Genomic DNA, 13,180 nt, shown 5'->3' with positions numbered 1-13,180 from the left:
GGTGAGCACCGGGGGCGGCGGCACAAAGGCGGGCGCGGGGCGCGGGGCGCCGGGCGGGGGGCGCGGGGACGGGGGGCTCCCCGGGGCGGGCAGAGCGCGGCCGCGCCGGAGGCGGCAGGTGCCGGGGCGGGGTCGGGGCAGCGGGGCGGGGCGGGCGCCGCGGCGGGGGGGGGCTGGGCGCGCGGGTCCCGCCGGCCGCGCGGGGGGCTGAGCGGCGGGGGCGCCCCACCCCCGGCCCGGCCCGGCCCCCGCGCGCTCCGCCCTGTGCCCGCGGGCGGACAGCGGCTCGGCCCGCGCGAGGGGCCCGCCCAGGAGCCCCGGCCCCCGGCGCTCTGCAAATGTTCTCGGGGCTCCCGGCGCGGTCCCGCGAGCCTGGCGCGCCCCCCGGAGGCCGCCCCGGGAACGTCGGGCCGTGACGTCACCGCGGGCCGGCGCGCGACCCACCGCCCCGAGCGGACCGGACCGGACCGGACCGGACCTCCTCCCCGACGCCGCGGCCCGCGGCCGGCCAGGGCCCGGCGGCCTTCGGCGTCCCGTGCGCGTGGGGCCCCGGGGCACCCCGCGGCCACCCCCGCCCTCCGCGGCCTCCCGTCCGCTCCAGGCCCCGCCCCGCGCCGCCCTCCGTCCTCTCAGCCTGGACACGCGCGCCCTCCCGGCCGGCCCGGCCTCAGGCTCCGGCAGCCCCAGCCCTGGGGGGCCGCCCCCTTCCCCCGGGGCTCACCACACCGCTGGGCAGCCCCTCCCGGCCAGGCCCTGAGCACGCCCCGACCCCCCCTTCCCAGCTGACCCGGGGCCGTCAGGCTGGGGTCCGCGTCTGCCCAGCGTCCGCGCGGCTCGGCGCTCAGGCCTCCAGCGGGGAAGGCCGGCACGCAGGTCAGCCCCTAGCCCGCCACTCCCACGCAGCCGACCTTGGCGCTGCAGGCACCGTGGCTCCGGGTGCCACCCAGGGCAGGGAGCACCCCGCAGGGCTGACCGTTACCGCCTGGGGGGGCTGGCCCAGAGCCCAGCACTTGGGGTGAGCAGCCAGGCTCACCTTCTGCTTTTCACTGCAGCCCCCCAGGAAGGTGATCTGGCTCAGAGACACCCCTGGTCGGCCCCCTGGACATGCCCCCAGGGCACCCGCCTGCCACGGGCCCTCTGCTGTTGCCTCGTGGCCTCTGGGTGGCTCTGCAGGAGGGGGCGAAGGGACCAGGTGTGGGAGGGCGCCGGGCATCACACGAGCCCGGAGGCTGAGGGGGGCAGGAGGTACAGGCACCCCATATGCAGACTGGGGGTCTGCCCTGCAGGGGCCGTGTGGTGGGGGGTCTGGCCCACCGGGCTTGACCTGGGGGAAAGGGAGCCGCAGGCAGCCTGGTCCAGAGCCCAGCCCCGCTGGCCTGAGTGCCCACAGGACGCTGCAGAGACAAAGGGCCATTGAGGTCCCAGCCCCAGCCCGGGAGCTCCGCTCCCAGAGCTATTTTGGGATCTTCAGACTCAAAACCCTTGAGCCCTGAGCAACCCACTCAGGCTCAGCCCTGAGGCCGCTGCGTCCTGATGAGCCCCGCTCTCTGGGTTCCCACACGGGACGTGGCTGCACACCAGGGCACAGGCACCCAGTGCACACCCACCGCATGCCAGTGCACACGCCCTGCACCCAGTGCACAGGCACCCCCTGCACCCCCTGCACCCAGTGCACGCCCACCGCATGCCAGTGCACAGGCACCCCCTGCACCCAGTGCACACCCCCCGCATGCCAGTGCACAGGCACCCCCTGCACCCAGTGCACACCCACCGCATGCCAGTGCACAGGCACCCCCTGCACCCCCTGCACCCAGTGCACGCCCCCCGCATGCCAGTGCACAGGCACCCCCTGCACCCAGTGCACGCCCCCCGCATGCCAGTGCACAGGCACCCCCTGCACCCAGTGCACGCCCCCCGCATGCCAGTGCACAGGCACCCCCTGCACCCAGTGCACGCCCACTGCATGCCAGTGCACAGGCACCCCCTGCACCCAGTGCACACCCACCGCATGCCAGTGCACAGACACCCGCTGCACCCAGTGTAGACACCCACCACATCCAGTGCACAGGCACCCCCTGCACCCAGTGCACACCCACTGCATGCCAGTGCACAGGCACCCCCTGCACCCAGTGCACACCCACTGAATGCCAGTGCACAGGCACCCCCTGCACCCAGTGCACACCCACTGCATGCCAGTGCACAGGCACCCCCTGCACCCAGTGCACACCCACTGCATGCCAGTGCACAGGCACCCCCTGCACCCAGTGCACATCCACTGCATGCCAGTGCACAGGCACCCCCTGCACCCAGTGCACACCCACTGCATGCCAGTGCACAGGCACCCCCTGCACCCAGTGCACACCCACTGCATGCCAGTGCACAGGCACCCGCTGCACCCAGTGCAGACACCCACCACATCCAGTGCAAGGCACCCACCGCACGCCAGTGCACACCACCGCACACCACCACACACCAGCGCACACCCACTGCACGCTAGTGCACAGATATGCGCACACCCTCCCACTCAGCTGCTCGGACATGGTGCACTCCAGTCACACACTACTCCGTGCACACACACTGGACACCGAATGTGCCCCAATCACAGGCTGGGGTGGGCTGGGCACCCCAGGAACTTCTCTAGGCCGGAGAGGAAGGTGGGGGTGGGGTCTGCACCGCAGGCCCTTTCTCATGCAGATGACGCGCCTCCCGCTGAAAAACCGGGGCCCAACTTCCAGGAAGGAAGAGGCGGGGGCGGGTGGGGCAGGCACAGGGCGCCCGCGCGCATCCCTCCGATGGGGGCCGCCAGGCAGCGACCCCGCGCCCACGGGGACCACGGCCTGGGTCGCCCCGCCCCTGCGCCCGGGAAGGTGGCCGGCGCCTGCCTCTCCGACGGCACAGCCCGGCCGGCTCCGCGGACTGTCCCGCCCGCCCAGGGCCGCAGGTGCCTCCCGGGGCAGGGGAGAGGGCGGGGGGCACGGCCGGCCCGGGGTGTCGGCCTCAGGCTCGCGTCCCCTCCCCCACCTCCGCGGACAATGGGCGCCTCGGGGGCGTTCCCGGGGCCGGCCCGCGCGGGGGGCGGGGGGGAGGCGGCTTCAGGCCTGGGTCCCGGGTCGCGGCCGCAGGTGAGGCCGCGGGGTGCCCAAGCCGGACCCCTGGGCTCTGCGCAGCCGCGCGGCCAGGCCCGGGCGCGCACCTGCCGGACCACGGGCGCTCAGGCTGTGGCTGTCCAGGGGCGCCGGGCGGGGCGGGCTCGGGGGGCGCGGCCGCCGCCCGCCGACCCCCGCCGCCCCACCGAGCGGGCCGGGCCGCGCTGGACAAGCTGCCGCCTCCGGGAGCGCGCGCGGGCCGAGGGGGACGCCCGCCGGGCCGGCGGGGGGGCGCGCGGGCCGGGCCCCGGGGCGGAGCCGTCGGGGCGGGGCGGGGCTTCGCGGCCCAGGTGCGCCCCGCGGGCCGGGAGCCGCCACCAGGGGGCGCCGGAGGAAGGTGGGGAGCGCGGCCCCCCCGCGCCAGGGCCCGCGGGGAGCGCGGAGCCCACCGCCCTCGGCGCTGTTCCAGGATGGGGGGCAAAGCAGGGGCGCGGGGCGCGGTCAGGGCCGCGCGGGAGGCAGTGGGGGGCGCGGGCAGTGACAGGGAGGAGAGGACCCCGGGGCCCTGGAGGCCGCTGCGCTCCCCCCTGGCCGGCCCGCGCGGGGTCCGGGTGGCCAGCGGCTGGCGCTCCCGCCGCCCCTGCACGGCGTCCGCTCTGGACACAGGCCGTCCCCCCGCCTTCGCGCCTGGCCTTGCAGTAATGGCCGACACTGGCCTCACCGCCGGCCGAGCGGCCCAGCCCGGACGTCTGCGTCCTTGGCGCCTCGGTGAGGGGGACGGCCGCCTCCAAGGGGCAGCCAAGGACCACCTCAGGCCAGCCCCAGCCTCTCCCGCCTCTCTGGGGTGCTGCCACCCCAGATGGCCCCCGCCCTCAGGGTCCAGCAGGGACTCCCCGCCTGCCCACAGTCCCCTTGGGCACGCCCTGCCGTCCTTCTCTGGGAAACTGCTCTGGTGTCCCCCAGGGGCTGGGCCTGCAGGAGTGCCAGCCCAGGGCCAGCCCAGAGCACCAGTGGACAGGGGCTGTGCACAGGCACCCACTGGCCAGCGGCGAGCAGAGGCCACAGCCCCCACAGGGACAGAGGCCAAGCCCTGGGACTTGCAGCCCGTGGGCCCCGGCCAGGCCGAGCCAGGCCCACAGGGTGCACGGGCTGCGGGCGCGCAGGACCACGTGCGGCGGCGGGAGGGTGGCCACGCAGCTGGACACAGCTGGCTCTGAGAGGCAGGGCCTCTGCCTCTCCCACGCTCCTGCAGCTCCCTTCCCAGGCCCAGCTGATCGCCCAGCGGGGGGCCTTCCTGGGGGGGGGGTTCTCAGGATCCACTGGGGAGGTCCTTCCCTGGCTGCCTGCAGGGCCCTGCAGACAGGAGCCTCAGCCCGCAGACGCCCCGACCCCGGGGCAGACCTTGGGGTGAGTGGGGCACGGCTGAGGGGCCTCCTGTCCTGGGGCGCCATCTCAGCCCCTGAGCCCCCCTCCTCACCCCTGGTGGCCCAGGTGTCCCGTGCCTGCCTGCGGCCCCCAAGTCAGGCCGACCCGCCTGGGAGCCTTGGGTTCCCCGATCCTGGGTTGAGGCCAGGCAGGAGCTGAGCCTCCACCAACCCCCCGCCGGCCTCTGGGCAGCAGACTTGGAACTGGGCCCACGTGGGGCAGAGCCGGGGAGGTCTGTCTCGGGAGCTGAGTCCACCCCTGGTGGACCATGGGTGGAGGCAACGCTGCCCACCTGCTCAGAGCCACCTCTGGCTGGACTCGGCCCTGCAGCCTGGCGCCCCACCCACCCTCGGCGGTGGCTCACCCTCACCCCAGCGCTGGAGTCAGGTGGGGCAGGCCCGGTGGGCACAGACCTGGTGGCCCTAGCCGCCCAGACAGGCAGGGGGAGGGGAATGGGGGAGGGGGCGGGGAGGGGTGGGGCGGGGGAGGGGGCAGGGCGGGGGTGGGGGGAGGCGGCAGAAGTTCTGCCCTTCCCAGGCGGGAGGACGCAGGCTGCGCACTCTGTGGGGAGCCAGGGTGGGGTCTGGGAAAACCAGGACCTGTTTCCGTCAACACAGAGCGCTGGAGGGCGGCCCCCAAGACTGGCCTGGCCGTGGCCCACCCCAGAGTGCACAGGCCGGGCGGGGGCTGTGGGGGGCAGCCTCCCGGGTTGCCTCCTGGACCGCGGGGGAGGGACGGGCCCAGTCTAGACAGCACGTGGGAGACAAGCCCCGGAAGGAGCCGCCTTCCCCAGCAGAAGGGAGGACTGTGGGGGGAGTAGGGCGGGCTCTGAGGAACTGGGAGTGCAGAGACGCTAAGTGCGAATAGCAGAGGGAGGCGGCCCAGAGCCGCCCCCACGCCCTGAAGTAGGGAGAAACAGCCCCTTCGGGGGTCACCTGCAGAGCTGCACAGAGCCCTGGGCCTGTCCACCAGCCTGAGCCAGGACAGCCGTCCCGAAAACCCCAGGTGGCCCACCTGAAGGGGGTGCTTGGCCAGACCAGGCCAGGCCAGGGAGGTGGCCGCCAGGACCCCCGGCTTCAGGGCTGGGCAGGATCCAGCTGGGCTGGCGCCAGACTCACCGCGACCCTGTCCCAGTGCCAAGCCTTCGCGGACTGGACAACACTTCCTTTCTCTGCTCCTGGCGCCCAGTGGGCAGGGAGGGGCCCTAGGCAGCCCCACTGGCCTTCAGCCAGACCTGTGTCCCACCTGGGGGCTTCAGGGGAGGCCCCGGATCCCACCTTCATGCACGGGGGTGGCGGGTGTGGGTTGAGCCCAGCAGGGCAAGGTGGCCAGGGCTGGGAAGCTGGCTCATGGGGGCTGGGGGGGGGTACTGGGCGGGGCCTGCAGGGGGCCAGACCCCATCCCCTGCGGAGGGGGGGGCTCCTTCCGGAAGAGGCCACCCCCAGCACAGGCTTCCCTGGCCCAAAGGTGGCTGAGGGAGGGACACATACCTGGCTCAGCTATGCCAGGAATGTGGCTCCCCAGGCCCGGACAGAGGAGGGGCCTCCTGGGGGCTGGAGACTGAGGAGGGCTGGGGGCGGCCCAAGGCCCTGCAGGCCCCAGGGGGATGCTGAGTGAGGCTGGGTCCAGTTCAGAGCCTGGCAGGAGGCCCTGCTGAACACTCCCAGGCCCGGCAACGGTGGGGGATGCGGGGGTGGCCTGGGCAGAGGCCTGCTGGGGACAGGCCCGGCTGGTGGTCGCAGTGACCCCAGGTCTGTGTCTGTCTAGACTTTGCCCTGTGGGACGGGGCAGCCAGGGGGCCCTGGGGACGTCAGGAGGGGTCAGCTTAGCTGAAGCCCTGTTCTCCTGGTGAGGGGGAGCCCCGGAGGACAGAGGCTGTTATCTCCTGCAAACTAGGAGGAGGACCCGCCTCTCCCCACCGGGCTTGGGGAGGTGGGCATCGGGTCGCTCCTTCCTGGGCCAGGAGCCTTGTCTCCTCCCCCCCCCCCCCCCCCCCCCCCGCCTCAGGGAGAGACGCCCATGTCCCCTGGGCCTCTGGGTCGCCCCATCCAGGCCTGGTTCCCAGCCTCCCCGATGCCCTGGTCTGCCTCTGAAGCAGAGGCCAGTGTCTCTGGCTGGAACCTTCCAGGGTTCCCCAGGTGCCCGTATCCGCAGTGGCACCAGCTCCTTGCTCTGGCCCACGGTGCATCCCGTCCACCCCTCCACCTGCAGGCTCCCGGTCTGTCATGGACCCCATCCACGAGGCCCCACAGGCACGCCCTCGCTGCACACCAGCCAGCCCTGAGCTTGGCCAGTGTGCTGGCCGCCCAGGCGGGGCCCCAGGGGAGTGGCACCGGCCCGCTGCGTGGCCAGCGCCCTGCCCAGGTGGCCCTCTGACCGCACGGAAGACCTCGGGCTCTGAGTCACGGCCCCTTGGCTGGACTCGCCCAGTTGCAGAGTTAATGATTGGCCTCCTGACCCCGAGGGGATGGGGACTTTCTGTTCCCAGCACCTCCTTCCCAACTCTCCTAGCACCCCACCCACCCGCCACCGGGTGCCACCGCCCCACAGCCCACCCGGCTCCGCACCACCCCATCTTTCCCGCCGGAGCTTCCACTTCCAGGGCAGAATCAGGCCTGGAAGGGCCGTTTCTTGCCAGCAGCACCCACGCGGCTGTCCTAAGTGGCCAGGCGGGACCCTCTGCAGAGTTGGGGCTGGGACACAGGGTTCCTGGAGCCCAGGAGGCCACTAGGCTCCCGGGGGTCCTGTCCTGCCCCCTCTGGGGCCCACAGTAGCAGTCCAGTGCCATAGCGGGGGAGCCAGACTGGGTGGGGGGTTCCCTGCTGCTCAGCAGGGCAGATGGAGGGACCGGGCTGCCTCCCTGGGATGCCGTCTCGGACCCTACCCCTGCCCGGGGAGGAAGTCACCCCCCCATGCATCCCTTTCCAGGCAGCCTAGGGGACAGACAGGATGTGGGGGCGACAGCAATTCCTACATTACCCACCACATTCCCCAAGCGATGCACTCTGCCCCCCGCTGGGACTGTCGTGGGGGGTGGATGGGGCACCTGGCCACTTAGGACAGCCGTGTGGGCCGCTGCTGGCAAGAACCAGCTCTTCACCTCGAGGGAGGAATCCTCGGCCCTTCAAAACACTAGAAACACCCAGGAGTGACCGTCCCTTGGGACACACAGGGCAGCCCCTCCCCCAGTTCCTGGGGACACGCGACATCTGGGCCCATCTGGACAGACGTCTGGGCGTCTGCAGCCTCAGACAGTGGCGTTCATCCACCTGGCATCGCCGCTCCCGGGAAAAGGCTGGGGTTCATGGGCGCGGGGGAGGCCTGGCCCTCAGCAGGGGCACGACAGGCAGGGGCACTGCTTGTCTCAGAGACTGGAGCAACTTCAAAATGGCCACAGGGCTTGGGACGCAAGGAAGGCCATCCACCCCCCCATCCCCTTCTCTGCGATGCACCCCACCTTCCTTGCAGTGTTCCCCACCTTCTCCTCGGAGCGCCCCCCCACCTTCCCTATGGTGGTCCCCCACCTTCCCGTCGGTGCTCCCCCACCTTCCCGTCGGTGCTCCCCTCACCTTGCACGCAGTGCTCCACCTCCTCCAGGTTCCTCAGGGTGATGCGCAGGAGGCTGGAGTTGAGCATCAGCTCGTTCTTGCGGGCGGGCCACAGGTATGGGGGGGCAGGGTTCACGAAGAAGATCCTGGTGTCCCCAGTGGACACCTGGTTGTCGCAGATGAGGGGGTCCCCAAAGCCGCCAATCACCACCTTGTTACCACCGTCCAGCAGGCTCTCCTGGGTCACCACGTCTTTGCCCTTCAAGTACCGCCAGACCCGGACCTGGACAACAGAGCAGGCGGGGGTCAGTAGGGGCCAAGGGCCAGCAGACCGGGACGGCCTTCTGCTCTCGTCCTGCGTCAGCATTGGGGCCTGGCCCCTGCTGCAGGCCCTGACCCATGCTGCCTCTCAGCACTGCCCCTGCCCAGGCCTCACCGCTGCCCCGAGTCCAGCCTGTCCACCTCAACCCTGGGGCATCTGGGCAGGGGCCCTTCCCAGCGCGATGCCAGGGCCTCACGCCCCTGCCCTGCCAGGAGGAGCTGCAGCCGCGGCGGCCGTTTCCCGCGCAAGGCTGTGGCTGGGCTCGGGCAAGTGGGGCTCCTGGCCCGTGTGTGGGCGGACGCGCCCGCAGAGCCGTGCGCCCCCTCCCCCCAGGCTGCAGCAGGCTCTGGAGGCCCGAGAGCCGCAAAGTCAAGTTTGGGCAGCGCAGGGCGGCCCCACCCTCACCGCCGCTCTGCAGGCCCCGAGGCTGCCGCTGCCGGAGCAGCGCCCGCAGCCCAGCAGGGCGTTGGGGCGGGACCCGGCCCCGCCTGTCCCGAGGGGTGTCCACTCTGCAGGGGCGGGGCAGTCCTGCGGGAGTGGGGGGCGAAGACCCGCGAAAGGGCGGCCCACCCGCCGGCTGCGCCCCGCGGGCCCTCGGCAGCGGGAGCCTGGCCGGCCCTCCCACCCGACTCGCAGGCCCGAGGAGGGGGCGGCGAGGGCAGCGCGCCCCACGGCCCCCCCAGCCACACCCGGGAGCAGGGGAGGAAGCCGGAGAACCCTGCAGGGACTTGGCACGGCGCCCCGCGGCGGGGGAGGGGCGGCGGGGTCCCAGCTGTGGTCGCCGGCGCCGCCTCGGAGGGGCAGCCCTCGGGGCAGAGGGGGCGCGGCCGCGGGGCTCCACCAGCGCCCCCAGATTCTGTCCCACCGACGGACTGCGGGGGACCCCATCACACCCACCCCCGGGGCCTCCGAGGCCCAAATGAAGGAGGAGGGGGCCAGGACCCCCGCGCCCGTGGCCACCCGGGACCCCCAGGAGGGGTCTGAGGCACCTGCCCTGCACCCCCAGGCTCGTGGCCCGGCGCCCCGCCCACCCCGCGCCCCTGCGCCCCCCGCGGGCAGAGCCCCCAACGCCCAGACGCCCGGGGCGGGGAGGCGTCGCCCGCGCCCCGGCCCCCCGGGCCCGCCCGCCGAGCCCCCGCGCCCCCCGCGCCCCCCGGGCCCGGCCGCGCCCCCCGGAGGCGTCGCTCCCCCTCCCCCCCTCTTCGCCGGCCGCGGGGGTCGCACTTGCTCGCGCCGGCGGCCGCGGGGGGCGGCGGCGCAGGAACTTCCCGGCGTCGCCAGGGCAGCGGCGGGGCGGCCGCGGGCATCCGGCGGGGGCCGGGGGGCCGGGGGGGCCGGGGGGCCGGGGGCCGGGGGGCCGGGGGCCGGGGGGCCGGGGGGCCGGGGGCCGGGAGGGCCGGGGGCCGGGGGGGCCGGGGGACCGGGGGGGCCGGGGGGCCGGGAGGGCCGGGGGGCCGGGGGGGGCCGGGGGACCGGGGGGGCCGGGGGAGGCCGGGGGCCGGGGGGGCCGGGGGACCGGGGGGGCCGGGGGGGGCCGGGGGGCCGGGAGGGCCGGGGGCCGGGCGGGGGGCCGGGGGCCGGGGGGCCGGAGGGGGCCGGGGGGCCAGGGGGGGCCGGGAGGCCGGGGGGCCGGGGGGGCCGGGGGGGGCGGGGGGGGCCGGGGGCCGGGCGCACCTTGCACGAGTACGTGTGCTGCACCGGGTCCACGTTGAGGATCTCCTCCACGGTGCCCGTGAGCACCACGTTCGCCTCCTCCTCGCGCCGCTCCAGCGCGCGCTCGGGGCACGTCCCGGCCGCACCGGGCAGGGCGCGCGCGGCCACCACGAGGAGCAGCAGCAGCGGCCGCGGCGGGGCCGGCCCGGACGGCCGCGGGCGCAGCATGGCGGGGCCGCCGGCGGGCGCGGGAGCCGCAGGACGGGCCGCGCCGGGGACGGGACTGGGCCGGACGGGCCGCCGCTCCCGGGAGGCGGCGGGCGGGGCGGGGCGGCGGCGGGGCGGGCCCCGGGCGGCCCCGCCCCGGCCCGCCCCCCGCCCGCCCCCCGCCCGCCCCCCGCGCCCCCGGCCCGCCCCCCCGGCCCGCCCCCGCGCCCCGCGCCGGCCGCGAACAAAGCGCCGGGACTGCGGCGCCCGCGGAGGCCGCAGAGGGCGGGGCGGGCCGGGCCGGGGCGGGGCGGGCGCGCTCGCTCTCGGCGGCCCCCGCCCGGCGCCCCTCCCCCGACGGCGCCCCCAGGAAATGCGGCCGGAGCCGGGTTAACGCCTAATCCGGGGGCGACGTGACGGGACTTCCAAGGGGCTCCGGCGCGCCGGGCCGGGGGCCGCGGGGAGGGGCTGCCGACCCCGGGGCCCGCCCCGCGCCGGCCCGGCCGGCTGCGCCCCCCCGCGGAGGCGCCCCGGGGGCCCGTCCTAGCGGGAACCGGGACCGAAGCTCGGCCGGGCCGGGCCGGGACCCCGGCGCCGGGAGCGAGGAGGCGGCCGCCGCGGGCCGGGCTGTGGCGATTGGCCGGGGCGCCGCGCGCCCGCCCCCCCGCCCGCCCCCGTCGGCTCGCGCCCCGCTGCAGGGCCGAGGGCGCCCCCTGCCGCCCGCGCGCCCGCCTCGCTCCGCGGTCGCTGCCCGCGCGCCCCTGCCCGGGCCCAGACGCGGCCCGCACCCGCCTGCGCGGGAACGGGGTGAGCGGGCGCGCAGGGCCCAGTTTGGGGTCGGCACTAGCTGGGGGTCGAAGGCGAGGGCGAGAAGACCGCTCTGGCCCTCCGGTGCTGGACCGGACGCACCCCCTCCGGACCCAGCCCCAACCTCCAGCCAGAAGCCATGACGCGGGCCTCGAGGCGCCCCTCACCCAGACCTGGGGGGCTGGGGGGGTCGCCAGGAGGCTGTGCGCACCCTGGCCAAGTTGCACGGGTCCCTGGATCAGGGGACCCCCCACACCCCCGCCCATCTGGATCAGGGGACCCCCCCCACCCGCCTGTCGAGCATGGGACCCCCCCACACCCATCTATGCACGTGTCACAGACATCGCAGTCCCGGGGACCCCCTAGTCCAGAGACCCCACAGACCACCAAGGGGGAACCAGATCCCTCAGGGGTCCGGGACCCAGGTCCCGAGCACCTGCTGGGCTGTGGTGTTGGCCCCAGGGGCTGTGGGTGCCCCATCCTGCCCTGTCCAGGACTGACTCGGCAGGTCCCGAGGACGCGGCGGGTGGCTGGTGTGGACGGAGGGCGGGGGCTGTGTCCAGCGGGAGAGCAGCGGCTCGTGCCCAACCAGCTGGCTGCAGACACCACCTGCCACGGGCACCACGGCCCCTGCAGGCGCCCCTCGGCCGGCTGGCCACGGCCTTCCCGCCAAGGGGAGTCCTGAGGCCCCGGCCCCGCCTCCCTGTGACACCAGGAGGGGCGATGTGTGCAGGCCCAGCACCACCCTCTCCAGCCCCGCGCCCTCTGGGCCGGCAGGCCCCGTCCCCGCTCGGAGGGGCGGCCCTCACAGCCCCTGCACACCGCTTCCAGGCACGGCTCCAGGGGCCTCCCGAGTGGCCTTCCTGCCCGCTGGCCTGGAGGGGGGCGGGCCTGGGAGGGGGCGGGGCCGAGCCAGCCCTCGGGTCTCTTTCTCCAGAGTCCATTTCCCAGAGGGAAGCGGCCTCCATGTCTTCCCGGGTCCTGCTTCCACCCCAGCAGGCCTGTCCCTTAGCTTGGCCCCCCACCTGGTGGTGAAGCGACTGACGCCGTCCCCGAGCCCACTGCGCCCCGCCCGCCGATGTCACAGGGCGCAGAGCCGGAGCCTTTGGGCTCTCCGCCTTTGCTTTATTATGCAGGCCGGTCCGGGAGTCAGGGGGGCGTGGGGGCCCCGCCCCGCAGGTGCAGGTGCAGGACCACGGTGCAATTGGGCGTGAGGCCGAGCTCCCCCAGCTGCTGGTGGTCCTCCATGCGTGTCTCCTGGAAACTCAGCCAGATCTGGTTGGGCTGCATGCCCTCCTGGCGGCACACCTTCTCCTTGAGCTCGGCCACCGTCTGGGTCAGCAGGACCTCGTAGGCGCGGCTGCGGCCCGAGTTGCTCACCAGGATGCTCAGCGGGGTGTCGCACGGCTGCACCACCAGCCCGATGGTGCTGTCGGGGCCCAGGCCCTGGTGGGCGAGGGTCTCCCCGTCCTCCAGCACAGTGCTTTTGGGGTGGAGCAGGCGCTGCTGGAAGGCGGGCACGCGGGTCTTCTGTGCCAACTGCTGCTTCAGCTCCTGCACCGTCATGGACCCCTTGAAGGGCACCAGGAACTCACGGCCGTCCAGCATCTTCACCTTCAGGTGTATGCCCTGTGGGCATCACTCGGTCAGTCCTGGGGCCCCTGGGCGGGGGGCTGGCCCAGCTGGCCAAGCTCGGCCATCTGCCAGGAGGGGCCCCAGGCGCTAGGGACGTGCTGGGGCATCTGCACGAGAGTGGCCAGTCCCTACCACCTCGGCTGAGATGCCCCGAGTGCGGTCCCCAAGGGTTCTGGGGTTGTCACTGGGCGGCAGCCCCTTCCAGACCCGTCCGTTCCCCGCCCTGGGATGCCAGCCGGGATGGGAGCTGTAATGCAGGCCTGGCACCCCGTGGGCCCCTCACCCTGGGCACACCCACAGGGGCAATCGCTGGTACAGGGGCCCCATCCTCACCCTCACCCCGGGCGCACCCAGGGGACCATCGCTGGTACAAGGGTCCCCTGTCCCCACCCATCAAACCGACTCACCATGGCGGCGGCCGTCGAGGGGTGCGCTGCTTCTGCTCAGCCCAGCCCTTGATCCGCTCAGCCCTGCTCTGGCCACTTGCTCTGGCCACT

The 13,180-nt window shown here is 74.7% G+C and overlaps 2 protein-coding genes across 3 annotated transcripts in view; both read right to left on the bottom strand.

The window, feature by feature from the left end:
* Positions 1 to 10,262, bottom strand: part of AGRN (agrin) — a gene marked incomplete at both ends in the record, with an annotated part of 33,290 nt that extends 23,028 nt beyond the window's left edge. For both annotated transcript variants that reach the window (XM_084243840.1, XM_084243841.1), the window contains 2 exons: positions 8,081 to 8,342; positions 10,056 to 10,262. In XM_084243840.1, the coding sequence (XP_084099966.1) occupies positions 8,081 to 8,342; positions 10,056 to 10,262 (469 nt within the window). The remainder of the gene's footprint in view (positions 1 to 8,080; positions 8,343 to 10,055) is intronic.
* A 1,935-nt stretch (positions 10,263 to 12,197) lies between these two features.
* On the bottom strand, positions 12,198 to 13,180 carry ISG15 (ISG15 ubiquitin like modifier; the record flags this gene model as incomplete). The annotated part of the gene is made up of 2 exons (XM_084244021.1): positions 13,091 to 13,180; positions 12,198 to 12,677 (listed from the first exon to the last, which is right to left on the bottom strand). Exons 1-2 carry the CDS (start codon positions 13,091 to 13,093, stop codon positions 12,198 to 12,200), a joined length of 483 nt encoding a protein of 160 aa, XP_084100147.1. The 5' UTR covers positions 13,094 to 13,180.

Source organism: Talpa europaea (assembly GCF_964194135.1).
Source record: "Talpa europaea genome assembly, chromosome: 9".
Classification (NCBI taxonomy): Eukaryota; Metazoa; Chordata; class Mammalia; order Eulipotyphla; family Talpidae; genus Talpa; species Talpa europaea.
This window is presented reverse-complemented; position numbering and strand designations above follow the sequence as displayed.